Source organism: Bombina bombina, chromosome 6, assembly GCF_027579735.1.
Source record: "Bombina bombina isolate aBomBom1 chromosome 6, aBomBom1.pri, whole genome shotgun sequence".
NCBI classification, from domain to species: domain Eukaryota; kingdom Metazoa; phylum Chordata; class Amphibia; order Anura; family Bombinatoridae; genus Bombina; species Bombina bombina.
In genome coordinates this window covers 314,531,268-314,553,933 of record NC_069504.1, presented here as the reverse complement: position 1 = coordinate 314,553,933, position 22,666 = coordinate 314,531,268, and the positions used below count along the sequence as shown (strand labels likewise).

The window sequence follows — 22,666 nt, the reverse complement described above, 5'->3', positions numbered from 1 at the left end:
GGGTACATAGGGATAACTTAGCTGGCGGCGGTGTACGGAGCGGCAGATTAGGGGTTAAAAAATTTAATAGAGTGGCTGCGATGTGGGGGGACCTCAGTTTAGGGGTACATAGGTAGTTTATGGGTGTTAGTGTACTTTAGAGCACAGTAGTTAAGAGCTTTATAAACCGGCGTTAGCCCAGAAAGCTCTTAACTACTGACTTTTTTTCTGCGGCTGGAGTTTTGTCATTAGATTTCTAACACTCACTTCAGCCACGACTCTAAATACCAGCGTTAGAAAGATCCCATTGAAAAGATAGGATACGCAAATGGCGTAGGGGGATCTGCGGTATGGAAAAGTCGCGGCTGTAAAGTGAGCGTTAGACCCTTTCCTGACTGACTCCAAATACCAGAGGGCGGTAAAAACCAGCGTTAGTGAATAAAAAGGTGAAGTTAAGCGTTCCAACTCAACTTATCAAGTGCAAAAGAGAAAAAAAAAATCAACTCATCCTATTCGCCCTCTCCATCCACATTAAAAATCAATTTTCCTCTTAATCTTTCTTCGATTAAATATTCTGAGTAACATAATTGCCACAATATCTGTTCCTAAATAACTCTCGGTAATGAAGAAATATAAATATACCACTTCTCAAAACAATTGCTTTACTCATTTTTTTAGATCTTCTTTAGCATCAAATTGTTCTATGAACAATTGTTCATGCAACAATCTTTTAAATTATTTTAATTTTGGACCTTTTTCTGTAATACAATATTTACTTATTAGTCTTCTGGCCAGTAGAAAACTCTCCATAAGAAATGGTAAATATTTTAGAAACAAAGCATCTTTCAAAATGTTAATAAATTAAAGTGCCCCTGTTTTAAAGATTACTTTTATATACTGGCCAGTAATTTGTTAAAAGTTTACAATCACTTTAACTTTAAAGTGCATTTTTCAGAATATTATTTGAAGCAATTATCTCATATTTTATTAGTCATTCCAGAGTTTTGCTTGGGCAAATAATGAATAATGCAAAATGCTAGTAAATACACTTTTAGATTTAAGCATTATCAACCTTTGGATTACTTTGACACAGGGGTTATTTTGGCCTAGGCAAGCAAGGCACTTGCCTAAGGCCGAAAGATTTTTTCAGTCTCACTACACACATACATACACACACTACACTACACCCCCCACCATATATACATGCACACGTGCACACTTGAACATGAACATTTACTTTGGAAATTTCATGAAAAAGTCATGTTACACCCTCTTCAAAAAACAACAACCTGGGGGGTAGGGGCAGCAGGATTTTGAGTGCCCCGGGCAGCACAAAACCTTAATACGCCACTGCTTTGACACCATATCTTGGATTTACTAACATGTACAATCCTAATATATTTAAATACAGCTGGCTTATATTTGTTTTCCAGACTCACTACATACATACATACACACATTACACTACACACACACACACCATATATACACACACACATACTCACATGCACACTTGAACATGAACATTTACTTTTGAAATTTCATGAAAAAAAAAGTAATTTTACACCCTCTCCAAAAAAAAACAACCTGGGGGGTAGGGGCAGCAGGATTTTGAGTGCCTAGGGCAGCACAAAACCTAAATACGCCACTGCTTTGACGCCATATCTTGGATTTACTAACATGTACAATCCTAATATATTTAAATACAGCTGGCTTTATATTATTTGTTTTCCAGACAATCAATATTTTGTATATAGTTCAGCCTTCTCTCTACAGCTTGAAATAAAAACATGTTAGGCGAAATTGCTTCAAAATAATCAACAAAAGTCCCTCACCTGCTCGCTAACAGGCTCCATTGTAAACAAAAAGCCCAAAACAGGCAAGACAGCGGCACATGCAGGAAAAAGTATATACATGTGTGTTATGACTCTGTTTCAAACAATGTGGTGCTGATAAAATACAAGTTAAAATGTTTTAGCCGTTCTGCACCAACTGAATTATTGCAGTTAATTACAATGTAGCTTATTCTCTGCAGAGAGAATGATTTAAGGTAGATATGTGCAATTCGTTTCAGATCGATTCGAACATTCGGAAAATTCGGCAAATTCGGAGATTCGGATCGAACCGAATTTCCGAATTAAAATACTGCCGAATTTACCGAATAAATCCGAATTAGTTCGGATTTATTCGGTAAATTCGGATGGCCATGGATTACACTAGTATTGTACAGTATATTAGGTTATATCACTCTGCTATGGGTTACACCTAATATACAGTACATAATACTAGTCTAATCCCACCTAACACTTACCGAAATTCCGAATTGAACCGAATCCAGCTGAATTTCTTCGAATCCGAATGAATCCGAACCAAATCGATTCAAAATTTTCAGAATTTGAATAGATCCGAACCGAAATTCGAAAAATTTCGATCCGAACCGAATTTTTTCGCCATGCACATATCTAATTTAAGGGACAGAAAAATGCAATAAAAAATTGTCTAATGTGTTAAAATAAAGCAATAGAGAATGCGCTGTGATAAGCATTAGCAGTGCATGTTACTGTAATGATTTAGATGGTTCACAAAGGAAGTTATTTATATTTGTAACTAAAGAGATACCAAGATCAAACAGGGAAAATTAATATCAAGTTTTGGAAACACAGACAATGCTTGTTTTAATTCTTATAAAAGCATAAACAGTTCTATAATGAAAATAAATATGTATTACATTACAATGCAGGAAATTATATTGCAAATGGTGGACACATATTAGCTGTCTGACCTGTGGAGGACAGTTTGAGGTAGCCCAAAATACTAATACTGTTTAAAAAAGGGCCCTAATTGCCACTCTACTGAAGGAAGTTAAATACTAACTAATAACTGATGTGTCAAATTTGAAAGCATATCCCATTTCATAAAATTATCTAAAACTGGGATATTGGCCACACATACCTTCTGAACTATTAAATGGCTGGTTTATACCATATTTGATACTTAGGACCTGATGATCAAAAGTTCTCTGGTATGGCGAGATTATTTTGTCAGTACTGCAAGGCTCCTCAAAAATTTTTAGAAAGGCAATTTTTAGCTTGAGAGCTTTTTATCTTGCTATACCTGGTTCTGGATGTGAAGGAAAGACACCTGCATTACAATATAAGTTCTAAACAACAGACAAAGATTTTGAGTGATTTAGAATGTTAGAACGAATGTTATTGTAGAAATTCGATTTACATAATAGAATGTTAATAAGAACGACTATTCTTAAAAATGCAATTTTCGAATGTTATTTACAGTTTTCGAATGTCACATTCGAATGTCACATTCGAATTAAAATGTCACATTCAAATTTGAATGTCACATTCGAATTCGAATGTCACATTTGAATTCGAATCTTACATTCGAATATCACATTCAAATTTGAATATTACATTTATAAAACACAATTGTAGACTAGAAACACTATTTCGAATGTAACATTCGAATCGAATATCACATTCAAATCCAATGTCACATTCAAATATTACATTTATAAAACACAGTATTAGACTAGAAATACTATTTCGAATTCGAATGTCACATTCGAATCGAATATCACATTTAAAATACAGTATTAGACTAGAAATACTATTTCAAATTCGAATGTGACATTCGAATGTAGCATTCAAATTCGTATATTACATTTATTAAACACAGTTGTAGACTAGAAATACTATTTCAAATTTGAATGTCACATTCGAATTCGAATGCCACATTCAAATTCGAATGTTACATTTTGAAATTGAATGAATACATAGCTAAACATTCTATTATTCGAACAAATATTTTCACATTTTATTGAAAAATTCAAAAATGAAAATTCGAAAATAGAATGTTAGAATGTTATATAAACATTCTAAATTCGATTCGAACGAATGTATCAAAATTCATTTTAAATTTCGAATTTTTAGAAACATTTGCCCATCCCTAGTGATTTCTCTCCATGCCAGTGAGTTTTTGATCATAGGGCCCTTGGTCAGCAATTTTTACCATAACAGGCAACACAATAAATATAATTATCACTCACTAATTAGTGAAATGGCCAACAGGTAATTCACACAGCCCCAAATATTGTTTACCTCATCAAGTCTTCGTTCAGTTCCTAGTGCCAATAAATTATTGTATTCTCTTTCCAGAATTTGTCTTGCCTGAAATAACAATTAAAATATGAAATATGTATGTACATCTACATTTTTCTATGTAAGAAAGTAAATTATGATTACTATAGCTTAACAATAGACACATAAAATGAATGTTTCTGTTTAAGCTTATTTTTTTCTTTTACTTGATTTAATTAAAATGTAAAAACTGATGTGTCAGCAGGTAATAAGAGTAACTTAAAGGGACAGTAAACCTTAAAAATAATGTTATATAATTCTGCACATAGTGCAGAATTATATAACATTATATTAGCCAAACTTTGTAAATCATAATATTCCCCTTTTATTTTGTAAAAATACAGCTGTTTTACAGACCCGCTCACTGTACTCTGCTGAGCGGGTCTGTTGTTTTTACTGAGCGCATCGGGCCAGCTGTATAGTCACAGCCCGGCCCGACCGCGCCATTAGACACAGTGCAGCTCGCTCCCGCTCTGTCTGACAGCAGGAGCGAGCTGCACTGTGTCTAATGGCGCGGTCGGGCCGGGCTGTGACTATACAGCTGGCCCGATGCGCTCAGTAAAAACAACAGACCCGCTCAGCAGAGTACAGAGAGCGGGTCTGTAAAACAGCTGTATTTTTACAAAATAAAAGGGGAATATTATGATTTACAAAGTTTGGCTAATATAATGTTATATAATTCTGCACTATGTGCAGAATTATATAACATTATTTTTAAGGTTTACTGACCCTTTAAAGCTAGGAATAAAAAAAAATACAGTAAGGGGAAGATTTATCCGCTACAGCGGATCATGTTAGCCAGACATTGCTAAATGCCAACAGCATACGCTGTCGGCATTTAACATTGCAAAAGCAGTTCTGGTGAACTGCTTGTGCAATGTCGCCCCTGCAGATTCATGCCCAATCGTCCGCTAGCAGGGGGTGTCAAACACATCGGGCGGATTGATGTCCGCAGCCTCAGAGTCAGTGGACGAGTTAAAGGGACACTGAACCCAAATTTTTTCTTTCGTGATTCAGATAGAGCATGCAATTTTAAGCAACTTTCTAATTTACTCCTATTATCAATGTTTCTTTGTTCTCTTGCTATCTTTATTTGAAAAAGAAGGCATCTAAGCATTTTTCTTGGTTCAGAACTCTGGACAGCAGTTTTTGATTGGTGGATGAATTTATCCACCAATCAGCAAGGACAACCTAGGTTGTTCACCAAAAATGAGCCGGCATCTAAACTTACATTCTTGCATTTCAAATAAAGATACCAAGAGAATAAAGAAAATTTGATAATAGGAGTAAATTAGAAAGTTGCTTAAAATTTCATGCTCTATCTGAATCACGAAAGAAAAAAATTGGGTTCAGTATCCCTTTAAGAAAGGCTCGCGCGGAAACAATTACATTAGGGGCAATACGGGCTTTGTTAAATCGGCCCCTAAGTGCATTTTGATACATTTGCAGAGGTAAAGTGTAAACTGCAAAATATGGCTTTGTTATGACTACAGTCCACATCATTGAAATGTTTTGACAAGGAGACTGATCCTGTAGGACTTCTAGTGGATTTTAGGAAATACATTTGTTTGAGTAGATTTAAAAGCATTTTTGAGTGCTTGGGAAATAAAAAGATTTTATACTCCCGTTTAAAGCTGGAACAATACATGGAAGTAGTTTCTAGTGGTGACAGGTTTCTGAGCCACTTGAAGAATGTTAATGATTGCTGAAAAGAAACTCTTGCATGCCATGATAAAGTAACCATTCAATCAGAGGCAAAACTGCTTGATCATATCTATGAATTTAAGTTTAAGATGGCCAGAGTGGAGCTGTGAGGATGGTTAATTGTCAATTTTGGTTGAGTTTGCAAACTGGAGTAAAAAGGTCAGGCTGGGGGAGAGGGCAAAGAAGGCCTCAACAACCACTTAGGCCTTATGAGGGTCCCTCACCTTGGCGCTGTACAGCATGACCATTATAAGATCGACAGAGGCTATTCAGTAATTTTTTATATGCTCTGCAAAATTTGCACAGAACACTTTCCAGTATTGATACCATGGCAACACAGCTATCCACCAACCCAACATGGTCTGTTAACTAGGTTCAAGAAGACCAACATGGATAATATAGGGATTAAGGATCCTGAATAATTTTGCAATGGATATAGAATTAATATTATGGAAAACAGGCTGGTTAAAAGGAAGGCTTAAGGAAAGGCCAGAGTGTCCATGGTCCTATAGGCAAAGACCTTCAAATTTGATCTGGATAAAACAAGATCCAATAAATGTATTCCTCAACTTTTATTGTGAGCTCTGTAAAGACTGGAGGATGCATCAACCACTTCCCAAATAAAAGAAATGTTGGCGTATACAATAAACTTACCATATAACTACCCCTAGAATATGGTTTTGTCAACTATCTGGAGCATGGGACTAGATAAAATGAAATGCCAGAAATTGAAAATTCTAGTTACTAAAAGAAAGGACCTGTGTATGACAGAATTAAAAATGTCCTTGAGATCTATTGTGGATAGCATTTTACCAGCTACATAACTTATGTTTGAGTAAAGCAGGGCCATTTGTGAGGTAGGAGGGAGTAGGGCTTCTTTTCTTGGGATAATTAATAAATTGAGTATGAACCTGGACTATTCTTGGTGGTAACAACAGAATGTATGGCAACTGCAGAAAGAGAGGTCTACAATTGAATTCCATTGGGAATATGTGACAAAAGAATGCTTATGAAGGGAAAAAAAGTAAATCCATTTTGTACAGTGAGAAATGATTTACAGCAGGACCAAGAAGAGGATTTGGATTGATGAATTGATGGACAAAAACACACAAAAAAGGACATGTTGCAAGCCCTTGACCTTCCCTTTACGGTCTCTAAATTAGGTTAAATCTTAACAGAAAGCAGTAATTTGCTTTGAAATGACTGAACTGAGGGAATCAACTACAGAATGTGCTTCACATGACTTAAAAAATGGTTTGGAAAAAGGGATAAGAGTGGCAAAATGCATAGACTGTATTGTACAGGTTTGATTAATTTCTGCATCATGCCTGTTAGACTGCAATGTAGAAAGTACTGTCAGTGGTGTTTGAGATCCCTTTCTTACTGTGTTTGCTTGATACAAAAGACTGCAGATTTGTATAAAGGACTGGTGGAATGTTCTACATAAGCTTCCTCTGAAGAATTATGTGAGGTTAGATATGTGCAGCACTCACTTTAGGAGTGGTCTTGCTAGCAGGCAACTTTACACTGGGGCCGGACGATTGTTAAAGCATATGAGATATATGACAGGAGAGATGAAATCTGGATCTCAAGGTGAACTTATATAATTGCACACAGAAATTATAGAAAGTGAAAAAACATAATTTATGCTTACCTGATAAATTTATTTCTCTTGTAGTGTATCCAGTCCACGGATCATCCATTACTTATGGAATATATTCTCCTTCCCAACAGGAAGCTGCAAGAGTCCACCCACAGCAAAGCTGCTATATAGCTCCTCCCCTAACTGCCATATTCAGTCATTCGACCGAAAACATGCAGAGAAAGGAAAAACCATAGGGTGCAGTGGTGACTGTAGTTCAAATGAAAAAATTACCTGCCTTAAAGTGACAGGGCGGGCCGTGGACTGGATACACTACAAGAGAAATAAATTTATCAGGTAAGCATAAATTATGTTTTCTCTTGTTAAGTGTATCCAGTCCACGGATCATCCATTACTTATGGAATACCAATACCAAAGCTAAAGTACACGGATGATGGGAGGGACAAGGCAGGTACTTAAACGGAAGTTACCACTGCCTGTAAAAAACCCTTTCTCCCAAAAATAGCCTCCGAAGAAGCAAGGTATCAAATTTGTTAAATTTGAAAAGTATGAAGCGCAGACCAAGACTCCGTCTTGTAAATCTGTTCAACAGAAGCCACATTTAAAAAAAGGCCCAAGTGAAAACCACAGCTCTAGTAGAATGAGCTGTAATCCCTTCAGGAGGCTGCTGTCAAGCAGTCTCATAAGCTAAATGAATTATGCTTTTAAACCAAAAAGACAGAGAGGCTGCTGAAGTCTTTTGACCTCTCCTCTGTCCAGAATAGACAACAAACAAGGTGAACGTTTGATGAAAACTGTAGTAGCTTGTAAGTAAAACTTTAAAGCACAAACCACGTCCAATATTGTGTAATAGACGTTCCTTCTTTGAGGAAGGATTAGGATACAAGCATGGAACAACTATCTCTTGAGTGATGTACTTGTTAGATACCACCTTAGGAAAAAACCCAGGTTGGTACGCAGGACTACCTTATCCGTACGAAGGACCAGATAAGGAGAATCACATTGTAACACAGATAACTTGGAGACTCTACGAGTCGAGGAATTAGCTACCCAAAAGGAACTTTCCAAGATAAAGATTGATATCTATGGAACAAAAAAGGTTCAAACGGAACTTCTTGAAGAACCTTAAGAATCAGGTTTAAGCTCCATGGCGGAGCAACAGTTTTAAACACAGGCTTGGATCTAACCAAAGCCTGACCAAATGCCTGAACGTCTAGAATACCTGCCAGACGCTTGTGCAAAAAAATAGACAGAGTAAAAATCTGTCCCCTTTTAAGGAATTAGCTGACAACCCTTTTCTCAAAAACATCTTGGAGAAAAGATAATATCCTGGGAATCCAGACTTTACTCCATGAGTAACCCTTGGATTCATAACAATCAGATATTTACACCATATCTATGTTCAATTTTCCTAGAGACAGGCTTTCATGTCTGTATTAAGGTATCAATGACTGACTCGGAGAAGCCATGCTTTGATAACATCAAGCGTTCAGTCTCCAGGCAGTCCATCTCAGATTGATTCTATTTAGATGGTTGAAAAGACCCTGAGGTAGAGGGACCTGTCTCAGAAGCAGAGACCGTGATGGAAAGGATGACATGTCCACCAGATCTGCATACCAGGTCCTGCGTGGCTACGCAGGCGCTGTCAAAAACACCAAAGCCCTCTCCTGCTTGGTCTTGACCTCCGGAGGAAATCCCACTCCCCCGGAAGAAAAGTCTGACGACTTAGAAAATCCACCTCCCAGTTCTCAACACCTGGGATATGGATAGCTGATAGACAAGAGTGAGTCTCTGTCCAGTGAATTATTGTAAGACTTCTAACATCGCTAGGGAATTTCTGTTCCCCCTTGATGGCTGATGTAAGCCACAGTGGTGTATATTGTCCGACTGAGTATGATGTACCTCAGAGTTGCTAACTGAGGCCAAGTCTGAAGAGCATGGAATATCACTCCCAGTTCCAGAATATTTATTAGAAGGAGGGTCTCCTCCTAAGTCCACTGTCCCTGAGCCTTCAGGGAGTTCCAGACTGCATCCCAACCTAAAAGGCTGGCATCTATTGTAACAATTGTCCCATCTGACCTGCGGAAGGTCATACTCTTGGACAGATGGACCCGACATAGTCACCAGAGAAGAGAATCTCTTGTCTCTTGGTTCAAGTTTTACCGGTGGGACAAATCTGTGTAATCCCCATTCCTCTGACTGAGCATGCATAGTTGCAGCAGTCTGAAATGTAGACGTGCAAACGGTACTATGTCCCTTGCCGCTACCATTAAGCCAATTTCATTCATGTACTGAGCCACCGAAGGGCGCGGATGGGATGAAAAAACACGGCAGAAATTTAGAAACTTTGACAACCTGGACTCCGTCAGGTAAATTTTCATTTCTACAGAATCTATCAGAGTCCCTAGGAGGGAAACCCTTGAGATTGGGGATAGAGAACTCTTTCCTTGTTCACTTTCCACCCATGTGATCTCAGAAATGCCAGTACTACGTCCGTATGAGACTGGGCAATTTGGATGTTTGACGCCTATATCAGGATGTCGTCTAAATAAGGGGCCACTTCTATGCCCCGCGGTCTAAGGACCGCCAAAGCGACCCCAGAACCTCCATAAAGATTCTTGGGGCTGTAGATATCCCAAAGGAAAGAGCTACAAACTGGTAATGCCTGTCTAGAAAGGCAAACCTGAAAAACGATGGTGATCTTTATGCATCACAATGTGAGGATAAGCATCCTTCAAATCCATTGTAGTCCTCTATTGACTCTCCTGGATCATAGTTAAGATGGTACGAATAGTTTCCATCTTAAATGACGGAATTCTGAGGAATTTGTTTAAGATCTTTAGATCCAAAATAGGTCTGAAGGTTCCCTCTCCTTGGGAACCACAAACAGATTTGAGTAAAAACTCTGTCCCTGTTCCTCTCTTGGAACTGGATGGATCTCGTACACAATGTAAGAATGCCTCCTTCTTTATCTGGTTTGCAGATAATTGTGAAAGGCGAAATCTCCCCTTTTTTTGGGGGGGAATCTTTGAAATCCAGAAGATATCTCTGGGATATAAATTCCAATGCCTAGGGATCCTGGGCATCTCTTGCCCACGCCTGGGCAAAGAATGAAAGTCTGCCCCCTATAGGATCCGTTACCGGATAGGGGTCCGTTCCTTCATGCTGCCTTAGAGGCAGCAGCAGGCTCCTTGGCCTGCTTATCTTTGTTCCAGGTCCGATTGTCTCCAGACCGCCTTGGACTGAGCAAAAATTCCCTCTTGTTTTGCCTTAGAGGAAGAGGATGCCACACCTGCCCTGAAGTTTTTAAAAGGTACGAAAATTAGACTTTTTTTTTTTTTTTTTTTTTTCCCCTTGATTTAGACCTATCCTGAGGAAGGGCATGACCTTTTCCTCCAGTGATATAAGCAATAATCTCCTTCAAACCAGGCTCGAATAGGGTCTGCCCCTTGACAGCTGACCATGATATAAGCCATAGCGCTCTGCGCGCCAGTATAGTAAAAAACAGAATTCTTAGCCGTTAGTCTAGTCAAATGAACAAGGCATCAGAAAACAAAGGAATTGGCTAGCATAAGCTTGTCAAATATATTCATCCAATGGAGTCGCTTAACTGTAAAGCCTCATCAAGAGACTCAACCCAGAACGCCGCAGCAGCAGTGACAGAAGCAATGTATGCAAGGGGCTGCAGGATAAAACCCTGTTGAATAAACATTTTTTATCCATTGGATCTAAAAAGCACAACTGTCCTCGTCAGAGGTAGTGGTACGCTTAGCTAGAGTAGAAACTCTTCTCTCCACCTTAGGAACTGTCTGCCAGAAGTCCCGTGTGGTGGTAACTATTAGAAAACATTCTTCTAAAAAATAGGAGGGGAAGAGAACGGCACACCTGGTCTATCCCATTCCTTATTAAAAAATTTTTTTTTTTTTTTTTAGTAAACCTCTTTAGGTATTGGAAAAACATCAGTACACACCGGCACTGCATATTATTTATCCAGTCTACACAATTTCTCTGGCCCTGCGATTGTACACATTCATTCAGAGCAGCCAAAGCCTCCCTGAGCAACAAGTGGAGGTTCTCAAGCATAAATTGTAAATGTAGAAATATCAGAATCAGGTTAAATCATCTTCCCTGAGTCAAAAAAAAAAAATCACCCACAGACTAAGCATATTGTGAGGTAGTATCATACATGGTTCTTAAAGCGTCTGTATGCTCTGTATCTACCCCCAGAGCTAACTGCTTTCCTTTAATTTCAGGTAGTCTGACTAATACTGCTGCCAGAATATTATTCACCACCTTTGCCATGTCTTGTAAAATAAACGCTATGGGCGCCCTTGATGTACTTGGCGCCATTTGAGCGTGAGTCCCTGAAGCGGGAGTCGAAGGGTCTGACACGTGGGGAGAGTTAGTCGGCATAACTTTCCCCTCGACAGAATCCCCTGGTAAAAGAAACGCTATGGGTGCCCTTGATGTACTTGGCGCCATTTGAGCGTGAGTCCCTAAAGCGGGAGTCAAAAGGTCTGACACGTGGGGAGAGTTAGTCGGCATAACTACCCCCATGACAGAATCCTCTGGTGATAATGTTTTTAAAGACAAAAAATGATCTTTATTGTTTAACATGAAATCAGTACATCTGGTACACATTCTAAGATGGGGTTCCACCATGGCTTTAAAACATAATGAACACAGAGCTTCCTCTATGTCAGACATGTTAGAACAGACTAATAATGAGACTAGTAAGCTTGGAAAACACTTTAAATCAAGTTAACAAGCAAATATATAAAACGTTACTGTGCCTTTAAGAGAAACAAATTTTGTCAAAATTTGAAAAACAGTGAAAAAAAAAAAAAAGCAGTAAAACAAACGAAATTTTTACAGTACATGTAATAAGGTAACAGAGCATTGCACCCACTTGCAAATGGATGATTAACCCCTTAATGCAAAAAACAGATAAAAAAAAAAAAATGACATAGACGTTTTTAAAAACAGACACAACAAACTGCCACAGCCAACAGTGGGAAGCTTCAGTTAACTGTTTCTATGCAAAATTTAAGCCAGCCATGTGGAAAAAACTTAGGCCCCAATAAGTTTTATCACCAAACATATGTTAAAAAACGATTAAACATGCCAGCAAACGTTTTAAAACACATTTTTACAAGAGTATGTATCTCTATTAATAAGCCTGATACCAGTCGCTATCGCTGCATTTAAGGCTTTACTTACATTACTTCGGTATCAGCAGTATTTTCTTAGTCAATTCCATTCCTAGAAAAATATTTTACTGCACATACCTTATCTGCAGGAAAACCTGCACGCCATTCCCCCTCTGAAGTACCTCACTCCTCAGAATGTGTGAGAACAGCAAATGGATCTTAGTTACGTCTGCTAAGATCATAGAAAAACGCAGGCAGATTCTTCTTCCAAATACTGCCTGAGATAAACAGCACACTCTGGTGCCATTTAAAAATAACAAACTTTTGATTGAAGAATAAACTAAGTAGAAAGCACCACAGACTCTCACGACCTCCTATCTATGTTGAGGCTTGCAAGAGAATGACTGAATATGGCAGTTAGGGGAGGAGCTATATAGCAGCTTTGCTGTGGGTGGACTCTTGCAGCTTCCTGTTGGGAAGGAGAATATATTCCATAAGTAATGGATGATCCGTGGACTGGATACACTTAACAAGAGAAATAGTCTGTGTTCTAAACAGTTATAAGTAAATGTAAAAAAAAAAACATGTCTTGGTGTTTGAGGGACTGACTATCTCTTCAGAAATAAAAACTCCAATCACTAGTATAAAGTTGGTACCACAGTGGTGGGAGAAACAGAACAAAAAAAAAACAAGCTAGCATAAAATGTAATGTTAAGACATAAGTGCTTAGTTTTCTTGGTTCTACACAGTAATTGATCAATAGTTTAAAGCCTTGATTAAAAGGATACTAAACCCAATTTTTTTCTATCATCATTCAGATAGAGCATGCAATTTTAAGCAACTTTCTAAATTACTCCTATTATTAATTTTTCTTTGTTCTCTTGGTATCTATATTTAAAAAAGCAGGAATGTAAGGTTAGGAGCCAGCTCATTTTTGGTTCAGCACCTTGGGTAGCGCGTGCTGATTGGTGGCTACATTTAGTAAATTAGAAAGTTGCTTAAAATTGCATGCTCTATCTAAAGCATGAAAGAAAAAGTGTGTCTTCAGTATCCTTTTAACATCTAATAGAATAAAAAATGTTCAGCCTCTGCCACCTTATTTGCATAAATTTGAGACGTAAATGACTTACCTGAGTATTTTGTGTTGGTATTTGTAGTAAAAGTGCCAAACTTGTATAGTCAAAGTTATCATCCAAAGCTATTAGAGATCCATGTACACCACTTTCTAATATGTTATTTGCATAATCCCTAAGACCTATTGCTTGTATCCAACGGATCACGCGGTCATTGCTCCACACCAACACATCTGTAAATATCAAAAACACATTTGTTACGTATGACTATTCCTTATACTCCTCAACTAAACAAAATGTAACCTATTTCTTTCTACTATTGCTCCTTCTTGGCCTGCTATATTTTTGTTTACTATTTTACAATTATGAATTGTACAGAGACACCTAATTTATAACACATTTATCTTTAAAGTGAAAATATATGCACACATTTTGTAGCTGTGTCTGTCCATCTCAAACCTTTAGAATACAGAAACAGGCTGGTATTCAAAGATAGTAGGCATTGATCACAATCTATCGACTATGGCTTTATGGGCTCTTTTACTGAACAAAAAGTATACTTTTCGGATCACAATATTGAGTTAATGGCTCTTTCCCACACTTGTTTTCGGATCCTTGATTAAAGTCCATTTTTCTCCTATAACAATCACAATATATCACACTTTAACCCCTTTTCGAAAAGCCAGTTATGCCTTTTTGAATTTGACACATCTACGCACTTGATAAAGCCTTGAAAGAGCAGTTTGTTAATCTTTAAAATTATTCCATTACGGGGGGAGCTTCTTTGTGGCGGCCAAGATGGCTGCTCTTTACAAAGGCTGCAAGAGCTAGTTGATGAACCCACAGCCTATCATCTACTATAATGGTCATCTACCTTCTTACTTTACGTTTTCGGACTCTACAGTACTTTCTGATCAAAATAAGCTGAGTATTGGAAAGGAAATTTCTGCCCCGAAGTCCTGGAACGGAAGGGTTTGCAGCGGTGGTCATTATGTGTCAGAGGCCTACACATACATCCCCCGAGAGATTAAGACATAGTGACAGGATTAAACAACATGGCTTGGCCTTAAAAGCCACTATTGCTTTGAAGATACATATACTTGGAGAGCACAGGGGCTTAATAAAATTTAACATTTAATCGTTGAGGGTTTATTTATTTATTTATAAAATATTTTACCAGGAAAGATACATTGAGATTTCTCTCGTTTTCAAGTATGTCCTGGGTACACAAAACATTGCATTGATACAATGGGTACAATAAAATACAAAACAATAATAATACACGATATATGCACACATTTTTTAACATAGAGCAGGTAGGAAATATATAATCAACAATGACAGGTGCATTCTGTTTTGAGATATGTAGAGAGGGATCTCTTAAAGGATTTTAGGCATGGGGAAGGTTTGAAAGTGTGCGGGAGGTCGTTCCATAATTGTGGTGCTCTGTAGGAAAAGGAGGATCGAGCTGCTTTCTTTTTGTATTGAGGCAAGCTAAATAATGTGCTGGTACTGGATCGGAGGTTATAGGAGGTGGGAATAACCGGTGAGAGCATACTGCTCAGGTAGGGTGGGAGCTTCCCAGAAAAGCTTTTAAACACTAGGCAGGAAAGATGGAGGGTGCGTCTGGATTCCAGCGACAGCCAGTTTAGTTCTTTTAGCATGTCACAATGGTGGGTCCTGTAGTTACATTGTAGCACAAAGCGGCAGAACGAGTTATACAATGTATTAAGTTTATTAAGGTGAGTTTGCGGTGCTGGTGCATATACTACATCCCCATAATCCACGATTGGCATCAGCATTTGCTGTACAATCTTTTCCTTTACAGTAGAGCTGAGGCAGGATTTGTTTCTGTATGGATAACATGGTGCCTAACCCTAGAGACTTACTTCTCGTGCTGATAGACTTGGTGGACCATTTTGCTGCGGCGCTTTCAGCAAGAATCAAGCTGGCGTTTTCGTCCACCTCTTCAAAGGAGTCCAGCCAAGAATTGTCGGAACCGAGCGATACACAGGAACAATCAAATAGTGCACATGAGACCCTCCTGTTGGCGATGGAGCCCAGCACTGCTCATGGGCTAAGCTCATATCATTCAGGGCCGATAACATGGATGTCGCTGTGGGATCCGGGTGGCTCATCAGGCTAATACCATTGCCAGATCAATATCGCCCTCATGAAGACACCCACGCTTATAATTCACATAATTTGTTGTTTGCCAGAGACGGTAATTCATCTGTTTTCTATGGACTTTACCAAGTTTACTCATGGGACTTTTTACATGTTTCATTTGCCCCTTTGATGTTAAAGTTCATGGGGCTGAAGCCCATATTGTCTCCACGCGGACTTTTGAACTGTGTTCGGGAGATGGGGATATCTTAGCATAAGTTCTTCATTTATATATGGTTACCTAATGTGTTCTATTATATAGGTCATAGCAGTTAAGGTATATGCCTAACACATACTTGACCACTTTTACTAAACAAGGATATATTAGAGACTGGGAAAGGTAGGACTACTTGTACGGGTTACACTAGGGAACAATACAAGCAAATACCCTCACTAGAAGGGTCTTTTATGCAACATTATATTAAGCTGACTAGTGAAATATGGGAGAATTATATCAATCACAGAGTTCCTGTGAGACTGCCTAACACAAGAATGTCATGCTCCAGATTATGTAGTAATACATAGAGGTCTCCTACTCATCTGTACTTCTCCTCACAATGTAATTCAACCCAGTATTGCCCAGAATTGTATCCACTGTTGCCTGCGTCCGAGGCAACTGGACATATCCTTTTTTTTTCTTTATTTAAGGGGGCATTAAGTGTCTTTAACTTGATAATGAGGTAGCACTTGAGTAGTGAAGATTGTCCTTATCAATATGAGTCCCACTGGTAGTGACGGCTTTGAAATGACCAGTCCAGGAGTTAAACAACTACATCAGTTTACTCTTTTTCAATAGATACCCGATCCCCACACCCCAAAATAAAGTCTCAGCCTTCCCGCTATTTGAGATATATGAGCTTGCTGTTCCACAATTCAATATACACAGATATAAAACATGGTATAAAATATAATTTTATATATGTGTATCCACATTTACCACGCTCTTATTCCTGTTGCTTATATAAACCTCAAATTTATGGGATTAATCCCTAATATTATATGATAATCTCCTACACACTATATTGCCTTAAGCGGTGTTTATCCGCTGATAAATGCACCTTTTAAGTGGCATCTTGACCCTAAGGGGTTCAAAAATGAAATTTATGCTTACCTGATAAATGTATTTATTTCTTGACATGATAAGTCCACGGATCATCGTCAATTACTGTTGGGAATATCACTCCTGGCCAGCAGGAGGAGGCAAAGAGCACCACAGCAAAGCTGTTAAATATAACTCCCCTACCCACAATCCCCCAGTCATTCGACCAAAGGGAAAGGAGAAAAAGGAAGTAACACAAGGTGCAGAGGTGCCTGAGGTTTATATAAAAAGAAACTGTCTGAATACAGGGCGGGCCATGGACTAACCGTGTCAAGAAAGGTATAAATTTATCAGGTAAGCATAAATTTTGTTTTCTTTCTAGTGACACGTTGAATCCACGGATCATCATCAATTACTGTTGGGAACCAATACCTAAGCCAGAGGACACAGATGATAAGGGGGGGACAAGACAGGAACCTAAACAGAAGACACCACTGCTTGAAGAACCTTTCTCCCAAAAGAAGCCTCAGCCGAGGCAAAAGTATCAAATTTTTAGAATTTGGAAAAAAGTGTGCAAAGATGACCAAGTTGCAGCCTTGAAAATCTGTTCCACAGAAGCTTCATTTTTGAAGGCCCAGGAAGAAGAAACAGCCCTTGTGGAATGAGCTGTGATTTTCTCAGGAGGTTGCTGTCCAGCAGTCTCGTATGTCAAGCGAATAACGCTCTTCAGGGAAAGTGAAGTAGCCATAGCTTTCTGACCCTTGCGTTTCCCAGAAAAGCAAACAAACAATGCAGAAGACTGATGAAAGTCCTTAGTTGCCTGCAAATAAAATGTTAGCACTCGCACAACATCCAGATTATGTAACAATCGTTCTTTGTGAGAAGAAGGATTAGGACACAAAGAAGATTTCCTGATTAATATTCTTGACCGAAACAACCTTGGGCAGAAAACCAAACTTAGTACGCAGAACCACCTTATCAGAGTGAAATATAAGATAAGGGGAATCACACTGTAAAGCAGAGAGTTCAGAGACTCTCTGAGCAGAGGAAATAGCAACAAGAAACAAAACTTTCCAATATAACATCTTAATATCTAAAGAATGCATAGGCTCAAACGGAACCTGTTGTAAAACTTTAAGAAGAAGGTTAGGACTCCATGGAGGAGTAACAGGTTTAAACACAGGCCTGACAAAACGATTGCACGTCTGGCACATCCGCCAAGCGCTTATGTAACAAAATAGACAATGCCGAAATCTGACCCTTTAGAGTACTTGCCAACAAACGCTTCTTTAGACAATCCTGGACAAAGGACAAAATCCTAGAAATCCTTAATCTACTCCAAGAGTATTGTTTGGATTCACACCAATACAAGTATTTACCCCAAATCTTATGGTAAATCCTGCGAGTCACAGGCTTATGAGCCTGAATCAAGGTCTCAATGACCGACTCTGAAAATTCATGCTTAGATAAAACTAAGTGTTCAATATCAAAGCAGTCAGCTTCAGAGAAACGAGATATGGATGAAGGAAGGGACCCTGAAGTAGAAGGTCCTTCCTCAGAGGCAGTCTCCAAGGTGAAAAGGATGACATTTCCAATAGGTCTGCATACCAAATCCTGCGAGGCCATGCCAGGGCTATGAGAATTAAAGGTATGCTAGACTGAAGTTCCAAGGAACTGCCAGAGCATCAATCAGAAATGCCTGCGGATCTCTTGACCTTGAGCCGTAACTCGGAATTTGGCATTCTGACGAGAAGCCATGAGATCCAACTCCGGCTGCCCCCACTTGAGGGTCAAGCTGGAAAACACATCAGAATGAAGTTCCCACTCCCCAGGATGAAAAGTCTGTCTGCTCAGATAATCTGCTTCCCAATTGTCCACTCCTGGAATGTGGATCACAGAAAGACAGCAGTTGTGGGTCTCCACCCACTGAATAATTCGGGCCACCTCTGTCATGGCCAAGGAACTCAGAGTTCCCCCCGGTGGTTGATGTAGGCCACCGAGGTTATGTTGTCTGACTGGAATCTGATAAACCGGGATAAGGCTAACTGAGGCCAGGCCAGAAGAGCATTGAAGTTTGCTCTCAGATCCAAGATGTTTATGAGCAGGACTGACTCCTCCTGGGTCCATAAGCCCTGAGCCTTCAACAAGCCCCATACTGCTCCCCAACCTAGAAGGCTGGCATCCGTGGTCACAATCACCCAGGAGGGTCTGAGGAAGCAAGTACCCTGGGAGAGATGATCCCGAGAAAGCCACCACAGAAGAGAGTCTATTGATGCCTGATCTAGATCTACACGCAGAGACAGGTCCGTATAGTCCTCGTTCCATTGTCTGAGCAATGAGGTCTGAGATGGAACCGAGCAAACAGAATGATGTTCATGGAAGCCACCATCAGACCAATTACCTCCATACATTGAGCCACTGACGGCCGTGGAGAGGACTGAAGGGCAAGACAAGAGTCGAAAATCGAACTTTTTCTGACCTCCGTCAGAAAAATCTTCATTAACAGGGAGTCTATTATGGTCCCCAAAAATACAGCCCTTGTAGCTGGAACCAGAGAACTTTTTTCCAGATTCACCTTCCATCCATGGGATCGAAGAAAAGACAACAAGATCTCCGTATGAGATTCTGCTTCTTGAAAAGATGGCACCTGAACCAGAATGTCATCCAGATAAGGTGCCACTGCAATGCCCCGAGATCGAAGCACAGCTAAAGAACCCCCAGAACCTTTAAAATAATTCTGGGAGCTGTGGCAAGGCCGAATAGAAGGGCCACAAACTGGAAATGATTGTCCAAAAAGGTGAATCTCAGAAACTTGTGATGGTCCCTGTGAATGGGAACATGAAGGTATGCATCCTTTAGGTCTATGGTTGTCATGAACTGACCCTCTTGTACTAAGGGAAAAATGGAGGGTATAGTCTCTATCTTGAAGGATGGCACTCTGAGAAACTTGTTTAAACATTTTAGATCTAGGATTGGTCAAAAAGTTCCCTCCTTTTTGGGAACTACGAACAGATTCAAGTAAAATCACAGACCCCTTTCCTGAAAGGGAACTGGAACTATTACCCCCAGGGCGGCAAGGTCCTTGACACAATGTAAGAATGCCACTCTTTTTATCTGGTCTACAGATAATCTGGAGAGTAGAAACCTGCCTCTGGGAGGAAAGGATTTGAAGTCAATTTTGTATCCCTAGGAGACAATGTCCACCGCCCAGGATGACTTGGAATCAGCTGAAGGCTTTTTAGATTGCTTTCCCTTATTCCAGGACTGGTTTGGCTTCCAGAAAGGCTTGGCTTGATCTTGCTTGGAGGAAGGGGAGGAAGACTTGCCTTTAAAGTTACAAAAGGAACAAAAATTACTCTGACGTCCCTTCTGCTTATTCGTTTTATCTTGAGGAAGAAAAGAACCCTTCCCTCCAGTAATATCTGAGATAATTACCGCCAAACCAGGTCCAAACATGGTCTTACCCTTGTAAGGAATAGCCATGAGCTTAGATTTAGATGAAACATCCGCAGAACAGGACTTCAACCACAAGGCCCTGCGGGCTAGGACCACAAAACCAGAAATTGTGGCTCCCAGTTTAATAACCTGTAAGGAAGCATCTGTAATGAAGGAATTGGCTAACATGAGAGCCTTAATCCGGTCCTGGATCTTATCAAGAGGGGTATACGTCTGAAGAGATTCAGACAACACATCAAACCAGTAAGCCACAGCGCTGGTAACAGTGGCGATAAACACCGCAGGCTGCCATTGTAGACCCTGGTGGACATACATCTTTTTTAGTAAAGCCTCCAATTTTTTACCCATCGGATCTTTAAAAGAACAACTATTCTCTATGGGAATAGTAGTCCTCTTGGTTAAAGTGGAGAGCGCTCCTTCTACCTTAGAAACCGTCTGCCATGACTCCATAATAGAATCCACTATAGGAAACATCTTCTTAAAAATAGGAGATGGAGAAAAGGGAATACCAGGTCTTTCCCATTCTCGAGCAATAATCTCCGCAGTACGGTCAGGAACCGGAAAAACCTCCACCGTGGAGGGAACATTAAAGTATTTGTTCAATTTACTAGACTTTTTAGGATTGACTACGATAGTTGTGTCGGAGTCGTCCAAAGTAGCCAAAACCTCCTTAAGTAAAAAGCGAAGGTGTTCTAGCTTAAATTTGAAGGATACCACTTCAGCATCAGAAGGAATTACACTGTCTGAGTCTGAGATTTCCCGCTCAGATGCTACCGACATGTCTTCTTCTTCAGGCTTATGGGAAGGGACATTCTGGATAGCCAGAACTTCATTAGAAACCTTACTGTTTCCTTAATTTTCCTTTTACGCCTTCCCTGCAACATGGGAAAAGCTGACAAGGCCTCAGATACCACAAGGGATACCTGGGAAGCAATGTCTTGTAGAGAAAATCCTACAGGATTGCAAGAGGAAACAGAGGGCACTGTATGTGGAGACTGAAAATTGGGACGCTTGAGGAGAAAGCTGCGGCATATCTGCAACAGGAGACACCTGAACAGCATTTGCCTGGGTTAAGGGTGGCTCATGTTCAAATATTTTATCTCTCAATGCATGAGAAACAAAAAGGAACTGGGGGTTCCACCTGAGCATCAAAACATAACTGACAAGCAGCAACTTCACCAGGGATAATGGTTTGAAAAGCCTCTTGTTCCATCTTAAGTAATAAATAAGGATAAAGTGTAAAAATTATTTATTTGAAAATAAAAAATAAATGTGTACTGTGTCTTTAAATAGAAATGTGTGTTAGTGCAACAAACCAAATAGACTTCAGGCTACCTATACACCTCAGTAGCTTTACTGAGGTGTCTACCTGTCCTGCAGCTCATTTTCAAATACAGAGCGGTTACAGAGCCCTAACTGCTGAAAAAAACGGCTTACAACAGTAATCTCCATGACCAAAAGTTAAAGTATAAAAACTACTATAACATACTGAGCCACCATAAATCACCTTACAGTCTCAATGCCCAAACTGCCTAAAAGAAACCCCAAACATGAAGGTTTAATAAAGTCCCATATAAAATAAGACAGCTTTTAGCTGTAACAAGTACCAACAATCTCCTTGTAAAAGAAAATTAAAATGACACTTACCTGAAAGTGCTGTCCGGCAGCAGGACAGCTCACCTGATTTGAGAGGGTGCAGCACCTCACATAGACCTGTGAAGAGAGAAAAACTAAGTAAACCTACTCAGGTTTTCTAGTTAGGGCAGCAGATTCTTGAGAAAATGCAGTGAGGATTGTACCTCACAAATTCTCAAGTGCTCAAAAGCCAACAAATGCCCTACTGAAGAGACTGATGTGGACTAGGCTAGACCCCAGAAAAGAACAGAGTAAGCTTACTCTGCTAAAAAAATAATAAAATCTTGATTGAAGAAAACTTCATCAGACACCTAAACGTCACCTCCTCCTTGCACTACAGGCAAAGAGAATGACTGGGGGATTCTGGGTAGGGGAGTGATATTTAACAGCTTTGCTGTGGTGCTCTTTGCCTCCTCCTGCTTGCCAGGCGTGATATTTCCAACAGTAATTGATGATGATCCGTGTACTCACCATGTCATTAGAAAGAAAATCAATAATCATAAAATCTATCATTTGCTCACTCATCGTTAATTAAACAGTGAAATAACTTTGCAAGTCTTTCTACAAGAAACTAGAAAACATGGCATACTAATTTGAGAATTTACCTTTTATTTCATGCTGGCTTACTTCTCTTCTCCGTTCTAATTCTTTCCTGTCATAGTTTAACTTTTTTAAACACATGATTCCATATTGCAAACTTGTCCTGC

The 22,666-nt window shown here is 39.4% G+C and overlaps 1 protein-coding gene across 1 annotated transcript in view; it reads right to left on the bottom strand.

Annotated features, from left to right (window-relative positions):
* Window positions 1–22,666, bottom strand: part of PPFIA2 (PTPRF interacting protein alpha 2) — a 728,675-nt gene that overhangs the window by 54,070 nt on the left and 651,939 nt on the right. Inside the window, exons 25-27 of the mRNA XM_053716934.1 lie at window positions 22,565–22,662; window positions 13,721–13,896; window positions 4,095–4,163 (exon numbers count right to left, since the gene is read on the bottom strand). Of these exons, the coding sequence (XP_053572909.1) occupies window positions 4,095–4,163; window positions 13,721–13,896; window positions 22,565–22,662 (343 nt within the window). The remainder of the gene's footprint in view (window positions 1–4,094; window positions 4,164–13,720; window positions 13,897–22,564; window positions 22,663–22,666) is intronic.